Raw genomic sequence first — 19,972 nt, 5'->3', positions numbered from 1 at the left:
GCCAGGGCCACACCACGGGGGACACAAAGGTCTTGGGAGGACGGACAGAGGATGGGGACGGCTGAGATGTGGGGGTGAAGTCTGTAGCGGAGGGCTGAGCTCAAGCCCTGGGACAGCACAGGGCTGGGGGGAGGATCTGGGAGCGGGTCGCTGTGGGACCAGGTGGGTGCTGGGTGCTGAGGCTGGCTGGCTCTGAGCATCCCAGAGGGCACAGCCACCCTGGAGCCATTTGTGCAGTGCTGAAGCCTGCCCGGCTCCTCAGTCCTGCCACAGCATGGAATCTGCTCCAGTATCCACCAGTAAACCCCCTGAGAAGGAGCAATGTGATGTGGAAGCAGGAGCAGAAGATGGAGCTGGCATCTCCCATTGCTCAAAGTTATATCTTGAGGTTGCAGTGAGACTTTCTTCAAAGCCCCACACTCCTTAATCACAGGATAATGCAGAGAGCTCTCCAGTTACATCGCTAATAACCACAGCAATTTGGTTTCTGTAGCGGTATATTGTGGAGATAATTAGATGGGGGATTTCCAGCTCATTTGGCTGGGTGATGAAAGCCTCTGCGCCCAGGCAGAGCCGTGCCACCGTCCCCGCCAGCAGTGCCAGCCCCTTGCTTCAGCCACCGGCACCTCTAATTAACTGGAGAGGGCAGCTGGAAATTAATTCTCCAATTAACTCTCCCTGATTTTACAGCAAAAGCAGTGCCCACCTGGGAGCGAGCAGCTCAGGGCACTGATGGGGCAGCCCCCGGCGTGGGGAAACTTTCTCTTTCCAGGTGGTTTGTAGGTATTGCACTCTGGGATGAGCTAACAGCAGGGCGTGCTGTGATGTGCCATGCCGTGCCATGCTGTGCCGCAGAGGGTCCTGCTGCCTTGGGCATGTAAAGGGAGCATCTGGGGGGGGAGATTCTCAAAGACACCAGCCCAGTCCAGGCCGCAGCTTGTCTCTGTGTCCAGTGAAGTCCCAGGAGCGGAACAGCAGAGAGGCTTGTTGCTGTTTATGGCTTCATTGTTTCCAAGAGCAGCACAAGGGGTCAGCAGTCTTTAGGGATCTTGTGTCCCTGCCCAGCTGGGGCACTCGCAGCTCTCAAGGCTCTGCAGAGATGTCACCTTCCCAGCCAGGTGTCCCAAGCTGCACTCCCCAAAGGGACATCCCACAGCACCGATCCCTTCTGGGTACACTCGCAGAACACCGCAAGGCAGGTGCTGTGCGGAGCCTGTGGGGAATGTTCCCTAATCCCCCAGCTGTGCCCACCCAGCCACCCCCAGTGTCTGAAAATACTTGCAAGGATCTTCATATTCACTTTCTCCCTGCACACCTCCTCAGTCACAGGCTGAGGATGAGCTCTGGGTGGGACGGAGGGTTAGCGCTGGCACCGAGGAGCCAGCTCCAGGGGCGCCTCTGGGCTTCCTATTCACTGTCTGAAGCCTGAGCCAGCAGCAAACCCTTCACTGGGTCTGCTCCAGGTGGACCCTCCATCTCGGGGTGCTGGTGGCCCAGCCGTGGCACCCAGTAGGTTCCATCCCTGGTGCTCCCCACCCTCCTGGGCACCCACACTCCCTAGGGGTGGCTGCGTTTCAGCAGCATATCTATAGCCCCCACTGCACTTGACGTCTCTGCCAGATGAAAACTCCCATACAAACCCAGGCTATTATTATCTCCGTCTTCCACTGTGCTAATGGTCTCTCAGGAAACAGTCTTCTTTTTTTTTTTTTTTTTTAAGCTTTTAAAACCCACGAATACCAGAGCAGTGGTAACAAAAAACCAGGCACGGCGGAGTGGAGGGCCAAGCCCTTGCCCAGCACAGGGTCCCCTAACTCGGCAGGAACGGGGAGCAGTGACCAAGCAGGACCAGCCAAGGACCAGACCCGGGGCTTTCTGGTAGGCACGGCTGAGGGCTGGCGAGGGCGGTGGGGATACTGGGGATGGCTGTGGCATGAGGCCACTGAGAAATATGGATGATGAGGGGCTTAAGTGGGAGTTAGGGATGAGATCCCTTCTCAGGTCCATTTTCTTCTGCTTGCTCCCTGTTTTGCTGTTTCAGTGCTTTGCCTGGTGCCCCAGACCGCTCCGTCTGCCGGGGGGTGCCAGTGGTGCCAGCAGTGCTGGCAGCTCTGCCCACAGGCTGGATGGTGCCAGCCCCACAGCTCCAGTTCCTGCTGGGAGCTCGGTATCACCAGGATAATCACCCACAGATTATTTGGGGTTAACAAGTGGCTCCTGTAAATCAGAAGCAAAACGAAAACCACAGAACGTGAGATTATATAAACGGCACTGGTGGCAGCTGCAGCACAGCCTGTAATTAATTTGTGGCAGTGAAGTGCTTTGAAGATCCAGGGCGACGCGGCTGCTGGGTGTGAGGCCGCCCGTGGAGCAGCACCCGCCGGCAGCAGGGTCCTGCTCAGCCCCGGCACCCCTGGGACAGCGGCCCTGCTCCTGCCACAGGGGTGCTGCCAGGGGAAGAGGGCAGTGGCAGAGCTCGAGCACCCCACGAACCCCCTCCCAAAATCACACAGGGGGAACAGCTCAGGAGCAGGGTCGGCCCCGTTGCTTTGGCAGGAGCGCAGCGATCGAGGGGTCACAGTGGCTGTTGGGGATGGGACAACACTTTGCCATGGCCAGGAACACCCTCAGGGCCACAGAAACTTGTTAGGAAAACTTCTGTGCCCCTGCAGTAAAAACAGATTACCAACCCCCTGCTTCCAGGGCATCCTCACGCTAAACAGGGGCCATGACTCAAGCTTGCCTCATTTCAGGTTCATGCAATGCATTAAGCAAGGGCCAAACCACTGTCAGTTAAGCAAAAAGCATTTAGAGGAGTCAGAGCCCTGCCTGCGTTGCATCCCTCCTCACAGCCCCCTGTGCTTGCATGACCAACATAATGTCCCAGTGTGGGAAAATCCCCCCTTGTTTTGCTGCACACCTGGCTCATGGCTCGGGGTTCTCAGAGGCCCTGTTGATAATGGCCTGGCTGAGGTTTATCCTCATTATAGAGGAAGCAGTCCCCCACACGCTGTCATTGAGCTCATGTGCCTTCATCCCATCCCTGCTGGGAAGCACAGGGAGAGCCATGAGCAGCCTGTCCGCTGGTAGCACCGTGGCCCCACGAGCATCCTGAAATAGGCTGGAAGGCTCCTGGCTCACGCTGATGGGGACCCCGGGGGCACCTCGCTGCTGCTCGGTGGCTCACGGTGATGCCAATGGGGAAGGCAGGACCAGGGCAGGGCCATGCTGTGCCTTGAGGTGGCACGGAGCTGAGCTGCTTCCCCCCATTCCCTCAGCAGCACAGGTGCTGTCGGCGATGCGAGCGATGGCAGACCAGGCTGCGGCGGCGGCGGACGCCTCTCCAACCCTGGCACCATCCCCGGGCTCGCCTCAGCGCGGGGATACCGATGGCCTAACGGCCCATCCCACCGGCACCAGGGAGGACAGCGGCGGCCGGGATGTCTGCGGGCTTGTTTTCACCGTGGATGGGGACACAAAGCCATCCCCCTCACCCCAGCCCAGGGGGATGCTCCTGGCTGACTTCCCGCGGGCCCCCCAGCCCCGGCTGAGTCCGGCCAAGTCCCGCACGGCCCCGTCCTCCCCCAGCGTCTCCCCGTCGGAGAGCCGTGCCGCCCTGCTCCGGCTGCGCGAGGCCAGGCTGGAGGACACCAAGAGGCGGCTGTCGGAGGCCGTGCAGGAGCCCCTCAACCGGCTCAGCCGGCTCATGGCCGAGGAGAGCAGCCCTGTACCCCGGGCGAAGGCGGGTGCTGGGGGGCAGGAGACAGGCAGCAGCCCTGGGCAGATGGGGGGCCGTAGGGCTGGGGGACACCGGGCGCAGGACTGGAGTCCCTGGGAGCCCACCCTGAACTGCCGCTACGAGATCTGCTCCTACGGGGACGTGATCCAGGTGGTGGAGGTGGCACAGCAGGATGTCGAACCCCAGCTACGACCCCCCAAGGAGCCACCGCCAGCACGGCCGGGGGGCACGGTGCCAGGCAGAGCCCTCGCCTCCATCGCCCTCCTTGCCTATGGCTACTTTGTCCTGCCCCTGCCGCCCTACGCCGCCGGCCTCTGCCTGGGGCTCCTCTGCGGGCTGGTGCTGGGCTTCCTCGCCGTCCTCCTCCTCGTGCCAAAGCCTCCACTGGTGACACGGGGACCACAGGGCTGCCTGCGCCCCAAGCTGCTCCCGGGGGAGCTGCAGGAAACCCACCACCTCCAGGTAGGAGAAGGGTGGTCCGGGATGGGGCGCGGGGGAGGTGGTTGGAGGTGCAGCACCGAGGCGGGGACCGAGCCTGTGGCAGGTGCCGGCTACAGCACAGCGGGAAGCAGCCAGCTCCTTCTCCCCCACCTAGGGCTGGATGAACCAGCTGCACGTCTATGACCCCGAGCTCTTCCACCCCTCACTCACACACTCGGTGCTCGCCGTGCTGGATGGGGCCACTCTCAAGCTCTCCTACCCCAAGAGCAACATCCCACGCCGAGCCACCTTCGAGGAGGAAATCCTCGACCCTGTCTTCATCAGCCACCGCTGCTACAACCTGACCGACGCCAAGGTGAGCCTGGCAGTGCCAAGGAGCCTTCCGCAGGCACCCCCAGCACCCCACACCCTGGCCCGGCCTCACCGCCGCTCTCGGTGTTGCAGGTCTTCCTCTGTCCCCCCAGCCTGGCCCGAAAGCGGACGTGGAACAAGAAATACCCCATCTGCATCCTCCTCCCTGACCCGGCAGATGTGGAGAGCAGGAGCAGCGAGGAGCAGGATGTGGAGCTGCAGAGGGATGAAGGCACAAAGAAGGCACTGGTACCGGGGCAGGACGTCCCGGGGGATTGCAGGGAGAGGTGCCTGTACCTCTTCGGGCGGACAGGCAGGGAGAAGGAGGAGTGGTACCAGCACCTCGTGCGAGCCTCCCGCCAGACACCCAGCAGCAGCCACGGCGAGGCCAGGGCAGGTGAGAAGCAGCTGTCGTGGCCTCTGCTCCGTGCTGGGACTGATCCGGGGTGGGAGCTGCGCCTGTGCCGGGAGGACAAGCCCTTGGCAGGCAGCAGCGGGCGGGGGGACATGAAGGATCCCAGAGCATGTGCAGCAGCAGGGAGAGCCTGTAGGATCCCCCTTGCCAGCATAGGGTGGGTGGCAGGTCGCTGCCATCAGGGACAGGCAGTGTGTCACCTCTCATGCCATCCTGACCCGCTCATGTCCCCAGGCGTGGGACCAGCTCTGCAGAGCAGTGGCAGCAGCAGCGGGGGGAGCGCCGAGGACATTCCCTCCACTGTCCCACCCAAGGAGCTGGCGGGAAGCATCCGACAGATTTTCTTGGATTACAGCACCTACATGGCCCGATTCGTGCCAGCGCAGGGTGGGGGCAGCCTGGACCGGAGCCCCTCTCATGGAGCACTGGGCAGCCCCACACCCACAAAGGTGAGTGGGACAAACCCAGCACTGGGAGCGGGACATGAGCGCTACACAGAGGCTGACAGACCCTGCGTGGAGCCATTTCCAGTCCTGGGGTTCATCTTCTCCCTCCCAGCACACGGCAGTTGGAGCAGTCAAGCCGTGGTGCAGGGGAGCCCCTGGCCAGTGGGTCCCACTGCTCATGGGGCCACCTCACTCCAGGGGCTTGTGGCTTCTGTCCCTCTGCAGCTCATTGAGGACACAGGCGGGCGAAGCGAGGCATCGTGCATGGCCTGGATGAACGCGCTGGTGGGGCGCATCTTCTGGGACTTCCTCCGGGAGCGATACTGGGCTGAGCAAGTGTCCAGCAAGATCCAGAAGAAGTTGAGCAAGATCAAGGTGAGAGGCAGGAGCAGCAGAGCACCCAGAGGAGCCCCGTCCCCAAGGCCCCATGGTGGGTGCCAGGCTGCGATGACCGTCCCTGTGTGGTTTCCCTCCATCAGCTCCCTTATTTCATGAATGAGCTGACACTAACAGAGCTGGACATGGGCACATCCATCCCCTCAGTCCTCAGCGCCTCCAACCCCACCATCAATGACCGAGGTGAGCCCTGAAGAGCAGCAGAGACCCCAGGGCTGGCTCCACAGCAGCTGTTACCGAGGTGCCAGCCCGCTCCCCAAAGCAGGGAGGTTTCAGCAGGCACATGAGCAGCCCTCAGCTGCTGTGGCGCTGACAGGGGCTCCCCCTGTTCCTCTCCCTGGCAGGGCTCTGGGTGGACATAGAGGTGACCTACAGCGGCTCGTTGCAGATGACGCTGGAGACGAAGATGAACCTCTGCAAGCTGGGGAAGGAGAGTGCTGCAGAGGAGAGTGGCCCGGCAGAGGCAGGCGGAGAGGGGTAAGCAGACTGTGCATGGCTGGGTTTCATCCTCCTCCTCTTGCCTGAGCGAGGTGAGAGTGGGCTGGCCCAGGGCACCCCCATAATGCTCCTCGGGGCTCACAGGGCCAGGCCACGGCTGATCCTGCTGGCAGACAGCGATGCAGAGTCGTCCAGCGCCGGCTCCTCCGACGAGGAAGACGTCACCGCTGCAGAGCCCACGGGAGCCCTGGGGGAGAGGGTCCCACCGCCTGGCACCGAGGGGTAAAAGGGGCTGTTGGGGAGATGCTGGGGGAGGCACGGGGCTATGCCAGCACAGGAGCTCAGGGCCGGTTTCCCCAGGAAGGCACAGACAGGCACATCATGGCAGCCTTCGGAGGGGACTCTGGTCCCTGCGGGGGGCTGCAGCAGATGGCTGGGGGATGCCAAAAGGCAGCATGGCTCTGGGTGTCACCCCACTGCTGAGCTGGGGCTCTCCTCGCTTTAGCCACATCGGCAGCAACAGCACGAGCCGGAAGATCCTGCGCTTTGTGGATAAGATTGCCAAGTCCAAGTACTTCCAGAAAGCCACTGAAAATGAGTTCATCAAAAAGAAGATCGAGGAGGTTTCTAACACACCGCTGCTGCTGACGGTGGAGGTGCAGGAGCTGGCAGGCACCCTGGCCGTGAACATTCCCCCACCACCAACGGACCGTGTCTGGTACCAGCTCTTCTTCCTCCCCTACAGGAACCCACACACATCCCCCTTCCAGCTCCCCTTGCTCCCTGAGGCTCAGCCAAGGAGCCAGCTCTGGGGCTTTGGGACATGTTGCTCTTTGCCTCTTTCCCCTTGCAGGTACAGCTTCCGAGTCCCACCTCAGCTGGAGCTGAAGGTGCGCCCAAAGTTGGGGGAGAGGGAGGTGACCTTCCTCCATGTCACCGAGTGGATCGAGAAGAAGCTGCAGCATGAATTTCAGGTGCCTTGGTCTGTTAAAGGGCTCAGCAAAACCCTGCTGAAGTATGGGCATTGCTGTGATAGGGGATAATCAGACCTCAGTTGGGGTCAGGGTTATCTCTACAAAAAAACAACATCTGATCTGGTCTGTCCAGCTTTGGACAGTCAAGAAACACAACCAGAATAACCAGCTCTAAGGGCTGGTGCCCTGAGCACTTGAGTGCTGAGGAAAAGCTGTTTCCTCACAGAATGTGCAGCCCTGCCCCAAGCAGAGGGCAGCAACAAGTGTCAGCAACTCCCAGGCAGACATCCCCCAGAAGGGCTGAATTCACCCCTCCACTGTGGTTTGGAATGTTGGGAGATTTACCATGACAAGGTACCCACTGGTTTGTTTTCAGCGTTTGAGACCTCTGGTCAAAGAGCAGAATGTTCCCACAGGTATTTAAGTACCCACATCCCCCCAAATCGCTGCCCATTTGAACGGCTTCAAAGTGCTGGACCCTGCCCTCTGCCATGACCACCCCTGAAGCCATACAGGTGGGCAGGGCAAGGAAAAACTGCTCCTGTTTGTCTCCACCTTGTGATACCCCAAGCTGATGACCTTCCAGGTCCAGGCACAGTTGGTTGCTGCTGAGGGGGTGGGAGCCCAGAACCTTCTCTTCACAGGAGACACCGACTCGAGTGTGGCTCCTGCCAAGGCCACTTCCCAGCTGATGTGTTACCAGTCAGGTAGTGGCATTCAAAACCACTTATTGTTACTCTGGATTCCTCTTTTCAGAAAATTTTGGTGATGCCAAACATGGACGATCTCATCATTCCCATCATGCGCTCTGGCCTGGATCCTCAGCCAACCACTGTGGGACTGTCCCAGGACCCCCTGGCCAAGGGGGACAAAAGGCTCTGAACTGCAGCCCCACGGCCAGGGCAGAGGCACCCACAGAGCTCAGGGACCTCGCTGGGACATGAGGCCAACCAGGGCCTGGCCACTGACTGCACACCAGCCTATGCTGAGGCCTCTGAGCTTCTCAGTTCATCTCATCCTCAGCACTTTGGCAGATGAGCCTCCTCCTTAAATACTGCAAGCACATGTTCAGAGCAGAACCAGACACATGGCAAGGGCTTTGCTGGAAGCCCAAGAGCTTCACAGCTCCTACCAGGTTCCCAGGACTCCTGGTCAAGGCAGCAGCTCTGAACAGGGCTTTCCACTGTCTGGTTCCCAAAGAGGGTGCAGGACGCCCAGGCCAGTTCTGCACTGAAGGGAGTTGTGGTCACCGCTGATCCAAGCCATCACAGCTCCAAGATACATCACACCCTCCCCGCAGGCAGCTGGACTGCAAGGAAAACATGGGTGGGAAATGAGGCCAAAATCTGAATAAATCCATCACTGCCCAGTCTTTACCTAGCAGCCATCTTATTGTACACAAGTTCCCACATCTGCGGAGGATGCTGGCCGGGATCGTGAGGCTTTGTGCAGAGAGGAGTCCACAGCTCAGCAAAAGGAGGGCCTGGGTGTGTGAGTGCAAGAGGCAGTGAGAGGAGAGAGGGGCAGCAAGACCAGGCAGAGGCAGGTAACAGGGAAGCCCTGTATTCCCAGTAGAAACTGGGGCAGAAGTGCTGGTCCCTGTCCTGCTCTCCTCTGGAAGAGAGGAAGGGGAGTCTTCACCCTGGTTTGGGTGAGTGCAGGCAGTGGGAAAAAATTCACTGGGCAAAGGAAACGGAGGATCCAGAGAACAGAGCAGACAGTTGTTTGTCCCGGTTAGTCCCTGTCCGTATGCGCCAGTCCCAAACACTACTCGTCCTATCCCTGCCTGCTGAGGAGCCCTGAGGACACACTGCTGCACACAGGCAGCGCTGAACACAGGCAAGACACCCCTCCAGAAGGAAAACAGGCAGCAGGCACGGCTTGAAACCCCTTTATTGCAAGTGCCCAGTTAGATAGCCTTGTGTATCTCAGTGCTTACGGCCCTTCCTGCGTGCTTGGCTTCCCTTTCACCAAATGTTTCTTCTGAGGGCCCTGGAAGAGAACAGAGAGGAGAGATCTCAGTGTTAGTGGCAGACAAACCCGGCCTACAAAGCTGCAGCTGAGCAGCTGGGAGCAGAAATGCAGCTCTGGCCCCTTTCTGGTCTCTTCTCACAGGTAATTAGCGATAGAACAAGAGGGAACGGCTTTAAACTGCAACAGGGGATGTTTAGACTGGACATTAGGAAAAAATTTTTCACAGAAAGAGTGGTCAGAGAGTGGAATAGGCTGCCCGGGGAGGGGGTGGAGTCCCGATCCCTGGATGTGTTTAAGGGCCGTTTGGATGAGCTGCTGGGGGATGTGGGGTAGGGGAGAACTTGTAGAGTAGGGCTGATGGTTGGACTTGATGATCCAAAGGGTCTTTTCCAACCTGAATGATTCTGTGATTCTGAGGCTGCTCCTGGTGTCTGCTCCCCAGCCTGCAGCTCTGTGCCACCATCCACCAGCCCCACACCCCACCCCACCCCTCTCCCGGGGCCTCCTCAGCCCTGCAGCAATCAGGAGCGGAACATCATTGCCCTCGCACAAAGGGTTTGTTTCTCTAGACGGCACAAAAGCAGAGAGAGGCAATGAGTGAGCTGCTCCGAGCCAGGCAGGCTGGCCTGCAGTCGGGGGATGTGGAGGGGAGCAGCAGCTGGGCTGAGGAGTGGCACAAAGGCACAGATTATCATCAGCCAACCCCACAGAGCCCGAGGGTTTTCCACCAGCTAAGAAATGGGGTTGTCCCAGACCAAATAAGTCCTAAGGGAGAAGATGGCAAGAATTACTGATGTGCCTCCACTTCAGCTAAATGTAGTTCTACTACAGTATACATGGGGGAAAAATCTCACCCCACAGTAGAAAATGGGGAAGAAAACAGCTGCAACCAGGTAAAACCACTTCCCATCACTAAGATCCATGTCACAGCTACTCAGGACTTGCAGTGACAGCAAGAGCAGAACACAGAACAAGCTCCTAACACTGAGATAAAGGAAATCAGCTTAACCTCTAAAGAGCTCTGCAAAGACATGGCATACCCAATCCCCCTTCCCAGGGCTAAGGAGGCTTAGCTAGTTTCACATGGGATTTCTAGCTGACAGGCCAGATCCAGACACAGTTTATGTCTGCGTGGTATCCAGGCAGTTGTTTCTTTCATTTCTGCTAGCTGAAGGCCTGGCTTACTTAACACTTCCTCAATTTCACATTCAGAGTTATGCACCAGTCTGGTGTAGGTTGCAGAAACTCCGCTCGTTTTGGATTTATTTCATTTTTTTTCCCCCTGGATTTAAAAAAATATACCACTTGGCCTTTTTGAAAGCTTCTTGACAAAAGAATCACAAATTTGTGTCTGAATTTGACCCAATCTTTTCCTCTTAAGGACATTCAAGTTATAAATCATTCCAAACAAATCAAAGAAGTGCACAATTACGGGTGAAAGGGACCATATGTCCAACGTAGTGCCTGCCAAGTTAACTGCTTGTTTAAAACATCCCGTGGTGAATGAAAACTGCTTGGCCATATGGTAGATTATTTGCTAGTTGGCTTGTCTTGGATCACTCACACAACCATCATGTTCCTCCTTAGCATAATATCTGCTGTGTGAATTGAATTCATGCCTGTCTTTTATGCAAGACAGTCCCAATCACTTATTTGACTGTTGTTGTATTGAGAAGCAGATGCTTGGTTGGAGTTGATCAGCTGCTTTAGCCCCGGATGTGATCACAACCTGGGAGCTGGCGCCGGCACAGAGCATAACTCACCATGAAAGCCCGCTTCTCCTGAGCTGTCTGGAAGCAGCCATGGCCAAACTTGGAAGTAGTATCAATGAATTTGAGTTCAATGGCTTCCTGAGCCCGGCGGCTTGTATGCACCAGAAGGGACTGGAAAAGAAGAGTCACAGTGAATCGGCTTATTGTTCCAGAAAATCTGGACATCTGCTGTGAGGGAAGAAGGGCTGGAATACTCTAGGTGCATCCATGAGACAAATATCTCCATAAATATCTGCCTTTTCAGAGAAACACCCTGGTGCTCAGGTGGCAGGTGATGCCTTGGATTGCAGAGCAGCTCTGAAACGAGCATTTCATTTCCTCCCAATCTGCTTAGGGCCAAGGTTTCCATTTCTGGACCCCACAGCCCTCAAAGGCTGGCAGCTTCTGTCTCCAGTGAGAGCACAGCCGACTGCATGCTGCCACAAACCATCTAACTGTGAATGCTCTCCCTGAGCACTGCACTCCTGTGCCACAGGCCCTCTAAAACGCAGTGTCCAGGACCCGACCACCCTCCCTGCCCAGCATCCGGAGGCAGTGGCATTCTCCACGTGGTGAATCTGTTCGTGGAGAGCTACAGATTGTCCCTGCCCAGCGCCAGCTGCACTCTCACCTTACGGAGGGTGAGAACACGCTTCTTCGGGCCCACGACGCAGCCTTTCAGCATGAGGAAGTCGTTGTTGACCTCCCCATAGTGAGGAAAGCCACCCTGCAGGAAGAGGCAGAGAGAGGTTTGGCAGGCAGGAGAGCTGGGTGGGAGCAGACATGTCCACGGGTGGCATTTTCTAGGGAAGGAGAAGGTAGTGACTGACAGTGCTTCCAGCTAATAATCTAATAGTTGGACTCGGTGATCTTCAGGGTCTTTTCTAACCTAGATGATTCTGTGATTCTGTAACAACGCTCTGCACCCTTCAGGTTGCCTGCTCAGGATCACCAGAGCATGTCAGACACACAGACTGCATGATCCCAGCTCAGGAGCACCCCATGAGACCTGGGGAACCGGTAATCCTGCTTCCTTCCCTGAAGGGTATGGGTGAACAGAGAGCAGAGCTGGCTAGACTCCCAAGCTAACAGTTTTTCATAAGAAAAAATGAATTTTTAAACCAAGTAACAAATATTTATCTGTTTAATATCAGATTTTTAATGTAATTTATACTTCTTTTTCTTTTTAAACAAAGTTCTCCCTTCCTGCCCAAGTTATCAACTGAAAATTAAATGTTTGGGTTTACCAGTGGGCCTAAAAAAACCACTTCACAGAGATGGTTTTCCATGTCCAAAACATGAGGAAAGGAATAACTGTATTTCTTTCAGCGAATTTCCTTCAAATCATTTCCTATGCAGCTGTCTCCAGCCAAGGAATTACTTCCCTGTCTCAGATTTTTGCAGCCAGGGCCAGTCACAGCCCTGTTACCTCCTCAGCCCTTACCAGAGGTGTAATGGTCTTCTCGGTGATATCGTAGTGCGTCGAGGCGTTGTTCTTCACCACTTTGCCATCCTCCACGTGGATCCCACGGCCAACACGGTAAATCTAGGAACGGAAACGAAACAGAGATGGAGACTTTCCTGCCCCCTCACTGAGCGATGTCACAGGGATGATGCAGTTTTCACCAAGATGTGTCTCCCGCAATGTGTCCCCCTGAGCAGGGAAAAAGCACCGGGAAAGACATGGAGAAGAGCAGCACTGCAAATCTCCAGGGAAACATCAGGAAAGCTTGGGGGAAACTGGGGCCACCGGGCAAAGGAGGACGGTGACAGCACAGGAGGAAGGCAGGCAGGCAGGAAGGTGCAGTGGTGCTCCGAGGGAGCCTGTCTGGGTCATACCTTCTTGTTGAGCTCCGTGCGGTGGTGGTAGCCCTTCTGGCCAGCCCGAGCGATGGAGTAGCCAACCCGGGCTGGGTGCCAGGCTCCAATACAGGCAACTTTGCGCAAGCCCTTGTGTGTCTTCCTGGGAAGTTTCTTGGTGTGCCAACGGCTCGTCACCCCTGGAAGTGTGACCGGACAGTGCGGTGAGAACAGCAGGGAGATTTAGGGCTGGTATCTGAGTGCTGGGGAGAGGAGAGTCTCATCATTCTCCTGCTGCTCTCCGAAGACACCGTGTTGGAAGGAGCCCAAGAGCTGTCACCACCGTGAGGGCCCAGAGCACAGAACTGTTCTCACTTCCCATGGATCCGATCAGACTGTGATATGTTCCTGCTGCGCACATCCACGCGCATGCACAGAAACACCCACACCTCCACACACAGGGGGTTTGTGAAAACTGTGGTGGGTTTACATATACTCACACTGCCTCTGAGCCTCCTGGAAGGACTCTGGGCATGGCAGACAACATGGTCTTTACTGAGATTAAGGAAACCAAGCGCTGCTACAATGGAACTGCACATCATGGTTGAGGTCCAGAGGCTTTTTGTTACACCCTGTGCAATAAGTTGGTGGGTTCTCAGCATGGCTAACACTCCCCTCCCCCAACACTACCTTATGGGCAGTGCCATATGAGAAGGACAGAACCGAGCCCTGGCAAGGGTGTCCCTGCTCTCTACCTTTCATCCCGTGCCCCTTGGTCACGCCAATGACATCAATCATCTCATTCTGGCTGAAGACATTGTGCACGGAAACCTGCTTCTCCAGCCTCTCACGAACCCAGTCAACCTTCTCAGCCACCGTCCCGCCGTTCAGCTGGATCTCCATCACGTGGGCCTTCTTCTGCCGCAGCGGGAGCAGCTTCATCTGCATTAGACAGTGCATTAGGGCAAAATGTTGCCCTCACCTCCCAGGCATGAACATGAGGGCAGGGCCAGCACTTCACCACCCCTCCTCACCACACTGTCAACCCCTTTCATAACAGCCAGCGACCTGGGTCAGCATGTCTACATATCTCTTCCATCCAACTCCTTGTCCTTGAGCCCAGCCACCCCATCTGCCAGTGCTCCCATTCCAGGCAGGAGCTGATGCACACCCCCTCTCCAGGGAGGAACAGGCTGGCCTCATCCTACCCCAAGAGTTAAGCACAGTAGTAATAACCATGGTAAATTCCCCAGAGGAGCCCATCACCAGAGCACCGAGGCCAAATGCTGCGACCAGACAGGATGCAGCTCTGTGCTCCGAGCCAGAGTCTCCTTTGCTTGTGCTTCCAGACTGAGCAATTATTTCTAGTTCCCACTGAGAAGTGTGTCCGCTCTCTCCCAGGCCCAGCCCCCTGGGCAAAGTTCCCGCCAAATCACCACGGTGGGACTTTGAGGGTCTGTTCCAGCCACAAGTGAAGCCTTGAGCCAGCTCAGCTCTTGCCCCAGACTCCAAAGAAGCTGTTAACTCCAGGGATCAGCATGACAACAGTCCCTGGCAATCAGCATCTGGCAAAACTCCCTGTGGGTTATTTTTGCCCAAAACATTTGACACCAGTTGCTAATTTGAGGTGATCATGGGGCCTAAGGTCCCTTGCTGACACAGGGCTCACCACCTGCTGAGGCTCTGTGCGAAGTCTGCTCTCCTCCACGGCTGTGTGGGCTCCCCAGCGTGCCCAAGCCACAGCCCCACGGCGCCCCCCTGCAAGGAGCTCTGCCGAGCCCCCTCAGAAGGACAGGGCTGGTGTCAGGAGGTAGCTGGGAAGGTCAGCCAGCACCTCCCATCACCTGCACGCCCTGTCCCACACCCTCTGACCGGCGTCTGCCTGCTCAGCCTCCTCTGACCCCACCAAGACACCCCCGTGATCCCAGGCCCTCACCATGCTCCCGAGCTGAGAAAGACCCTGAGCCCCCCTTGCCCACCCCCCCGGTTGAGGCTCTGACCTGCGTGTGCACAATGACACGAATGACCTTGCAGTACTTTTTCATCGCCGCAAAATCCTTCTCCAGCTGCCTCTTGCCATCCTCATCCTGCCATTTCTTGCAGTACTTGGTGAACGCCTTCTTCTTGCTCTTGTGCCTACAACAAGAGTGTTTAACATCCAACACTGCTGAATGGTGAAGTGCTTCTGCACTTTGCTGTGCCCTGAGATAACACAGAGTGGGGGGGACAGATCACCTTGCCAGGCACTTCCCCGGAGGTGCAAAGTACCTGTGGATACCTGAAACTCAGCAGACTGTCAGGGTCACCACCCAGGGCTTTGAGATGTGAAGAGGAAAGTGAATAATGAGCTGTGAAAAGGGCTGGTAATTCAAACCTTTTTGCTTGAGGAATCCAGTTGTCTCCCACTGACTGGCTCAATGCCATCAAAATACAAGCACAAAATCAGAGCTAAGTGGAGAAAGGAGAAAACAGGCTCCAACAGGGATCAGAGGCATGTGGTGGGTGGATCTCAACGGCACTTTTGCAGGAGACACGATTCCTACAGTTATGAAATTCATGTTTCCATTTTCCTCTCTGCTGGTGTGGGATTTAGGGTGTCGATGTTTACAAGGGCCAGAGGTCACATTCTGCATCAATTTTTCCCCTGACAAATCTGATTCTACTCCCTTCGTTTGGTGCCTCAGCTCATGTATTCCAATTTAACAGAGAGTAGAGGGGCCTGACCTCCACAAAGGAAAACAAACCTGCAGCACGCACTGCCATACGATATCATGGAGAGCTAACTTAGTTCAACTATTAGAATAAATTTACATATGCATATGCTGATTCCCAGCATCAAGCTGTTTGCAGTATCTCTGTGCATGACTAAATAAATACCAGTTTCACTCCACCTTAGAGCCAGCTGCCAGTAGCTGAGCTGTTTGCAAGGGCTGGGCACCAGGGATTGCCTGCGGGGAAGATCTACGAGGAACTCCTCACATGCAGTGACCTTCCCCAGCCACGGAGCCACGTACCAGTTCTTGTAGAAGCGCCGTCGGCACTCATCGCTGATGTGCTCAGCAAAAACAGTCTTGAAATTCCTCAAGCCCTTTGGTGTTTCTATGTACCCCACGACCCCCACCACCACCATCGGCGGGGTCTCAATGATGGTCACGGCCTCCACCTCTTCCCTCTTGGAGATCTCTGCAAGACATCAAAGGGAAACGATGCTCAGCATCGTCTAGGATCAGGTCATTCCCTGGAGCCATTCATGGCCCATGAGGAGGTCACACTCTGCTCTTACAGCCAGCCTCAGCCCTTCCACCTCCCACCTGGGTGGAGGACCATGCAACATTTGATGCCCAGTACAGGTTCGACCCTGTGGCCCAGCACACTTTAACCCATCATCCCCAGGCTGGGGGAAGCAGAACATGGGATGGTTCTTGCCCTGGAGTTTGGCTCCAATCCTGTGGGTATCCCAGAGGGCAACATTATATAAACTTCACCAGCAAGATGCTTCAAGTGCAGGGTTTGTCAGGTAGTTGTGCTGCAGAGTCCTTCTGCCAGCAGGATCCAATAATGCCCCAGTCACCATACTGGTGTGGGGACTTCCCAGAAACCCACAGACTCAGCTCACACTGGCCATGAGGTGGCCTTTGGCCACCCAAGATCTGGACAGCATTACAGGAGATAGCCTGGAAGCATAGTGCTCCACCATCCGTCCCCATGAGCAGCCTTTCCCACCCACGGGTCTGTTCCCTCATTTCCCTCCTGGATACGGCTCCCCACTTCTATCAGCCAAGCCTTACTGAGCCCAGGCCTGTGCACCTCCCGCACAGTGTGCGTCATGCCAGCTTTGTAGCCCAGGAAAGCTGTTAGGTGGACTGGTTTGCTGGGATCATCCTTAGGCCATGTCTTCACCTTTCCTCGGTGGCGACGGCTTCTCTTGTGGGGTAGGAAGCCCAGGTGGCCATGCCTGGGAGCAGAGAACTTGCGGTGGGACTGCCAAGATGAAGAACAAAAAAGATTGGCTTCACTTTCAGATCCTAGAAGCCACCAGGACCCAAGGCACAACAGGAAATCTCCCTTGTAACATCAATGAATGCTGGCGGGATTCTGGGCTCTTCCTCAATTCCAACATGAGAAAAAAAACTTGATAACAGGATGGGATTTTGTTCAAGCTTCCATCATGTGCGTGGAAGAATTTAATAAGTTTCTAGATAAATGATGGCGATTAAATAAAAAAATGTGAACATGATCTCCCTCCTTCTGCTTGAGGGCTTTGAAGGAGAAATACATTCTTTAATGGGTTTGTCCTTCTGTGATGTTAATTATAACGAGTCATTTTGTATTCTGCAGCACCAAAAGCCTGCTCAGAATTCATGGGCTTTGTGTCATTGAGGCAAATAGCACCAAACAAGCACAGCTAACAATCAGAAGAAATGGGAAAGGATTCCCACAAGAATCAGTAATAGGAACATACGCAGGTTAAATATGCACCTTTTAAACCAAATTAGAAGAGCTAAATATATAAACCCCAATCACGAGGTCATGCTGAGCCAGGCAGAGAGAAAGCAACAGCGCTTTAGAGACGTGGACAAGTTCTCACACAACTGGCTTCAAGGCAGGGGAATGGTCAGTCAGACCAAGCAGTGAAGGGTTAGATCTACCTCCACTACAACTCTCCCCTTGCTAAGAGCAGTCCCAGCACCTGGCTGTACTTTCTACCAAGCTTATTTTCCAGCCCAAGCGGAGCTATGTTGAGTTCAACCCCGTTTCAGCTGCACTAACATCACCGGTAACCCAGCCCTGCTCATGGTCCCTCTGTACACAATCGAAAGGTAGCAGTGCGGAGCTTTACAAACCATGGGATGTCTTCAGCCCAGGTCAGCAGAGGAAGAGGCTGTCGGTAAGTGCTTCCCCAGTCTAATACTTAAGATGGTTATCAGTCTGAAGACACAAATTTAGCTTCTAGCTTCATCCACTGCTATATTCATTTCATACTCAGCCAAGCTGGCAGGTTGGACATAACAGTTGCGGTGTGATAAAGGTCAGTTGCCACTGTCTCAGTTTACACCTCTCCCTCCTAAACAACTTGAACGTCAACGGCAATTAGGATAGCTTCCGAACGGGGCACCGCGCACCCAGAGCTGCCCACGCCGGGCACCCTGAGCTCCGGGCAGCCAGCTGCTCTGGGTAGAGGCAGACTGAAAATCCCTCCATCAGCCCAGGTGAGAAAGATTTTGCGATTCTGACTGGGGAAGAGGCCGAGGCCCCAACTGTGGTGGGGAGGGCGGGCCCTGCTGCTCCTGCAGGCCGGGGCCTGAGGCCGCCGTGGCGGGCACGGACTACACCTCCCAGCATGCACCGGGCGCGGCGGAGCATGCGCAGAGCGGCGCCCCCTGACCCCCGGTGTCCCCCGCCGCGGTGGTGTGGGGCGCCGCCATCTTACCCGCGCCTGCTGCCGGGCCCGCCGCTGCCGCCATGCCGGAGGACAGGAACTGGGAGGCGTACAAGGTGCCCCCGACCCGCACCCCCGTCTCCGAGAGGACCACGTCGGTGCCCAACCCGGTCCCTTTCATCCAGACCGTCTTCAACTATGTCATCGACGCGCCCGTCACCTTCGTCCGAGGTACCGGTGGACCGAGCCCTTCCCCGCTGCCGCCGCCGTCCCGGGGCGGCCGGGCCCCCCCACTATAGCATCGCTCCGCGGTGTGCGACGGTTGCGGGAGTCGGGCCCCGGCATGGCACGGCGGACTCGGGGTGACAGGCACGCGGGGACACGGGGCAGGGACGTGGGACACAGCATGGACACTGGGACAGAGATACGGGACACGCGAAGGCACACACAAGGACATGAGACACAGACAAGAACACACCATGGACACTGGGACAGACACACAATGACAGAGCACAGGCAGAGGGACAGACACACAGATGGGCACACAGGGCCAGGGAGGAGCAAGCCAGACACACACACAGGGTCTGCTCGCTAGCCGTGGGCTGGGGATGTCTGACCACAGGGCTGTTGCTGCAGAGTGGATCGAGCGCCAGCAGGCCAAGAACAAGTTCTACTATTACCACCAGAAGTTTCGCCGTGTGCCTGACCTGAGCGAGTGTCTGGAGGATGACTACCTCTGCTTCTTCGAGGCCGAAGCACAGTGGAAGAGGGACAGGTATGGCTGTCACAGGGCTGTCCCCAGGTTGAGGCCCCAGCAGAGCACACTGCTCTGGTTAGCCAGCCCTAAGAACTGCAGCAGCTGGCTTAAACTCACAGCATTTTTGTGGAGTTTGGGGTGGTAAGGCAGCACCTCCTGCCCACTCCATTACAGAACAGCTATTTCACAGTCTTGCTGTCCCCCCTGCAGCAGGGTGGCATTAGGACACATCCTTCTTCACTGCCTGGTTCCTGCAGCACTGCTGCAGGACAGACCAGGACCCTGTAAAAACCCAGAGATGAATTTCCACAGGGTATCATTGCCCCTTTGTTCAGCTTTTCTGTCATCTCTTGGCTGAGCTCACACTGATCATGGTCTTGCCCACAGGATGGTTGATCAGGAAATCGTGGAGATAATCCGGGAAAGGCTGGGCGCATGCAATCAGAGAGAAGGACCCAACCGGTTACAGAACTGCGCCAAGGAGGCAGAGCAGCTGGTGCAGGTCACCAAGGCCTACCAGGACAAATGTGAGTATGGCAGCAGATGGGAGATGGGGTCTTAAGCCACATCCCAGGCTTCACATGGAACAGAGGCTTCTTTTTTTACCTGCTTAGAGGCACTTTTCAGACAGTTACTTTCTTTTTAGATGGTGATCTTGGTGTCCATGGAAATGCAAGAACATGCCTGATGAAGCAGAAGCACAGGATGATGGAGGAGAGGAAGGCACAAGCAAATGCGTCTCAAGAGACCTAAATGGTTAGTCCCTCCCTCTGTGGTGCTTGTATCAAATACTGCATGTTGCATCTTTGATGCTGTTGACCTCTACAATAAATGTGCAGCCAGACTCTGCCATACAACCAGAATCTAGACTCGTTCTTTGAAGAGATCTGCAAACAGAATTTTTCCTTTTCCAGCTCTGAATTCATCTTTGAATTCCAGTTGATTGTTACCATCTTCTGAACCATGGTCAGCCCCCAACTCCCAGCACCCTGGTCTGCCCGTAACTGGGATTTCCCCTCTGGAGCTCTTCCCCCACCTCCACACCAACAGAAACAGCCTCTGCCCAGCCCTGGCAGAGAATTCCCTGCTAGGGTAATGATTACCTGCTGT

General features: G+C 56.1%; 3 protein-coding genes across 5 annotated transcripts; 2 read left to right on the top strand and 1 right to left on the bottom strand.

The window, feature by feature from the left end:
* The first annotated feature begins 1,751 nt into the window (after nucleotides 1–1,751).
* LOC141966607 (testis-expressed protein 2-like) lies at nucleotides 1,752–8,562 on the top strand. 3 transcript variants are annotated; one of them, XM_074919528.1, is made up of 12 exons: nucleotides 1,755–1,878; nucleotides 3,279–4,201; nucleotides 4,335–4,535; nucleotides 4,625–4,928; nucleotides 5,181–5,395; nucleotides 5,618–5,767; nucleotides 5,872–5,971; nucleotides 6,133–6,265; nucleotides 6,371–6,508; nucleotides 6,732–6,944; nucleotides 7,080–7,200; nucleotides 7,957–8,562. In XM_074919528.1, exons 2-12 carry the CDS (start codon nucleotides 3,299–3,301, stop codon nucleotides 8,080–8,082), a joined length of 2,604 nt encoding a protein of 867 aa, XP_074775629.1. In that variant the 5' UTR covers nucleotides 1,755–1,878; nucleotides 3,279–3,298; the 3' UTR covers nucleotides 8,083–8,562. The 3 variants fall into 3 exon arrangements, with proteins under 3 accessions (XP_074775628.1, XP_074775629.1, XP_074775627.1); XM_074919527.1 differs by having other exon boundaries at nucleotides 1,752–1,878; nucleotides 3,282–4,201; nucleotides 5,181–5,767; XM_074919526.1 differs by having other exon boundaries at nucleotides 5,181–5,767.
* A 544-nt stretch (nucleotides 8,563–9,106) lies between these two features.
* On the bottom strand, nucleotides 9,107–17,642 carry RPL3L (ribosomal protein L3 like). The gene is made up of 10 exons (XM_074919357.1): nucleotides 17,570–17,642; nucleotides 16,514–16,706; nucleotides 15,740–15,908; nucleotides 14,726–14,861; nucleotides 13,481–13,667; nucleotides 12,765–12,925; nucleotides 12,370–12,471; nucleotides 11,557–11,652; nucleotides 10,938–11,057; nucleotides 9,107–9,192 (listed from the first exon to the last, which is right to left on the bottom strand). Exons 1-10 carry the CDS (start codon nucleotides 17,570–17,572, stop codon nucleotides 9,136–9,138), a joined length of 1,224 nt encoding a protein of 407 aa, XP_074775458.1. The 5' UTR covers nucleotides 17,573–17,642; the 3' UTR covers nucleotides 9,107–9,135.
* A 477-nt stretch (nucleotides 17,643–18,119) lies between these two features.
* NDUFB10 (NADH:ubiquinone oxidoreductase subunit B10) lies at nucleotides 18,120–19,725 on the top strand. The gene is made up of 4 exons (XM_074919339.1): nucleotides 18,120–18,336; nucleotides 18,742–18,880; nucleotides 19,250–19,389; nucleotides 19,509–19,725. Exons 1-4 carry the CDS (start codon nucleotides 18,189–18,191, stop codon nucleotides 19,613–19,615), a joined length of 534 nt encoding a protein of 177 aa, XP_074775440.1. The 5' UTR covers nucleotides 18,120–18,188; the 3' UTR covers nucleotides 19,616–19,725.
* Nucleotides 19,726–19,972: the final 247 nt, after the last annotated feature.

Source organism: Athene noctua, chromosome 15 (assembly GCF_965140245.1).
Source record: "Athene noctua chromosome 15, bAthNoc1.hap1.1, whole genome shotgun sequence".
NCBI lineage: Eukaryota > Metazoa > Chordata > Aves > Strigiformes > Strigidae > Athene > Athene noctua.
Note: the sequence above shows the minus strand (reverse complement) of the source record. Positions and strands in the feature narration are given on the sequence as shown.

What these genes read in the sequence shown, in the direction of transcription:
- LOC141966607 (XM_074919527.1), top strand. Translation starts at nt 3,299, where the DNA reads ATGCGAGCGATGGCAGACCAGGCTGCGGCGGCGGCGGACGCCTCTCCA. An exon ending in CCACCGCCTGGCACCGAGGG is followed by an intron (nt 6,509 to 6,731) that starts GTAAAAGGGGCT and finishes TCCTCGCTTTAG; the next exon opens with CCACATCGGCAGCAACAGCA. An exon ending in CCACCAACGGACCGTGTCTG is followed by an intron (nt 6,945 to 7,079) that starts GTACCAGCTCTT and finishes TTCCCCTTGCAG; the next exon opens with GTACAGCTTCCGAGTCCCAC.
- RPL3L (XM_074919357.1), bottom strand. An exon ending in CAAGGGGCACGGGATGAAAG is followed by an intron (nt 12,926 to 13,480) that starts GTAGAGAGCAGG and finishes TCACACTTCCAG; the next exon opens with GGGTGACGAGCCGTTGGCAC. An exon ending in GCACGGAGCTCAACAAGAAG is followed by an intron (nt 12,472 to 12,764) that starts GTATGACCCAGA and finishes TTCCGTTCCTAG; the next exon opens with ATTTACCGTGTTGGCCGTGG.
- NDUFB10 (XM_074919339.1), top strand. Translation starts at nt 18,189, where the DNA reads ATGCCGGAGGACAGGAACTGGGAGGCGTACAAGGTGCCCCCGACCCGC. An exon ending in GCCCGTCACCTTCGTCCGAG is followed by an intron (nt 18,337 to 18,741) that starts GTACCGGTGGAC and finishes CTGTTGCTGCAG; the next exon opens with AGTGGATCGAGCGCCAGCAG. An exon ending in GCACAGTGGAAGAGGGACAG is followed by an intron (nt 18,881 to 19,249) that starts GTATGGCTGTCA and finishes TCTTGCCCACAG; the next exon opens with GATGGTTGATCAGGAAATCG.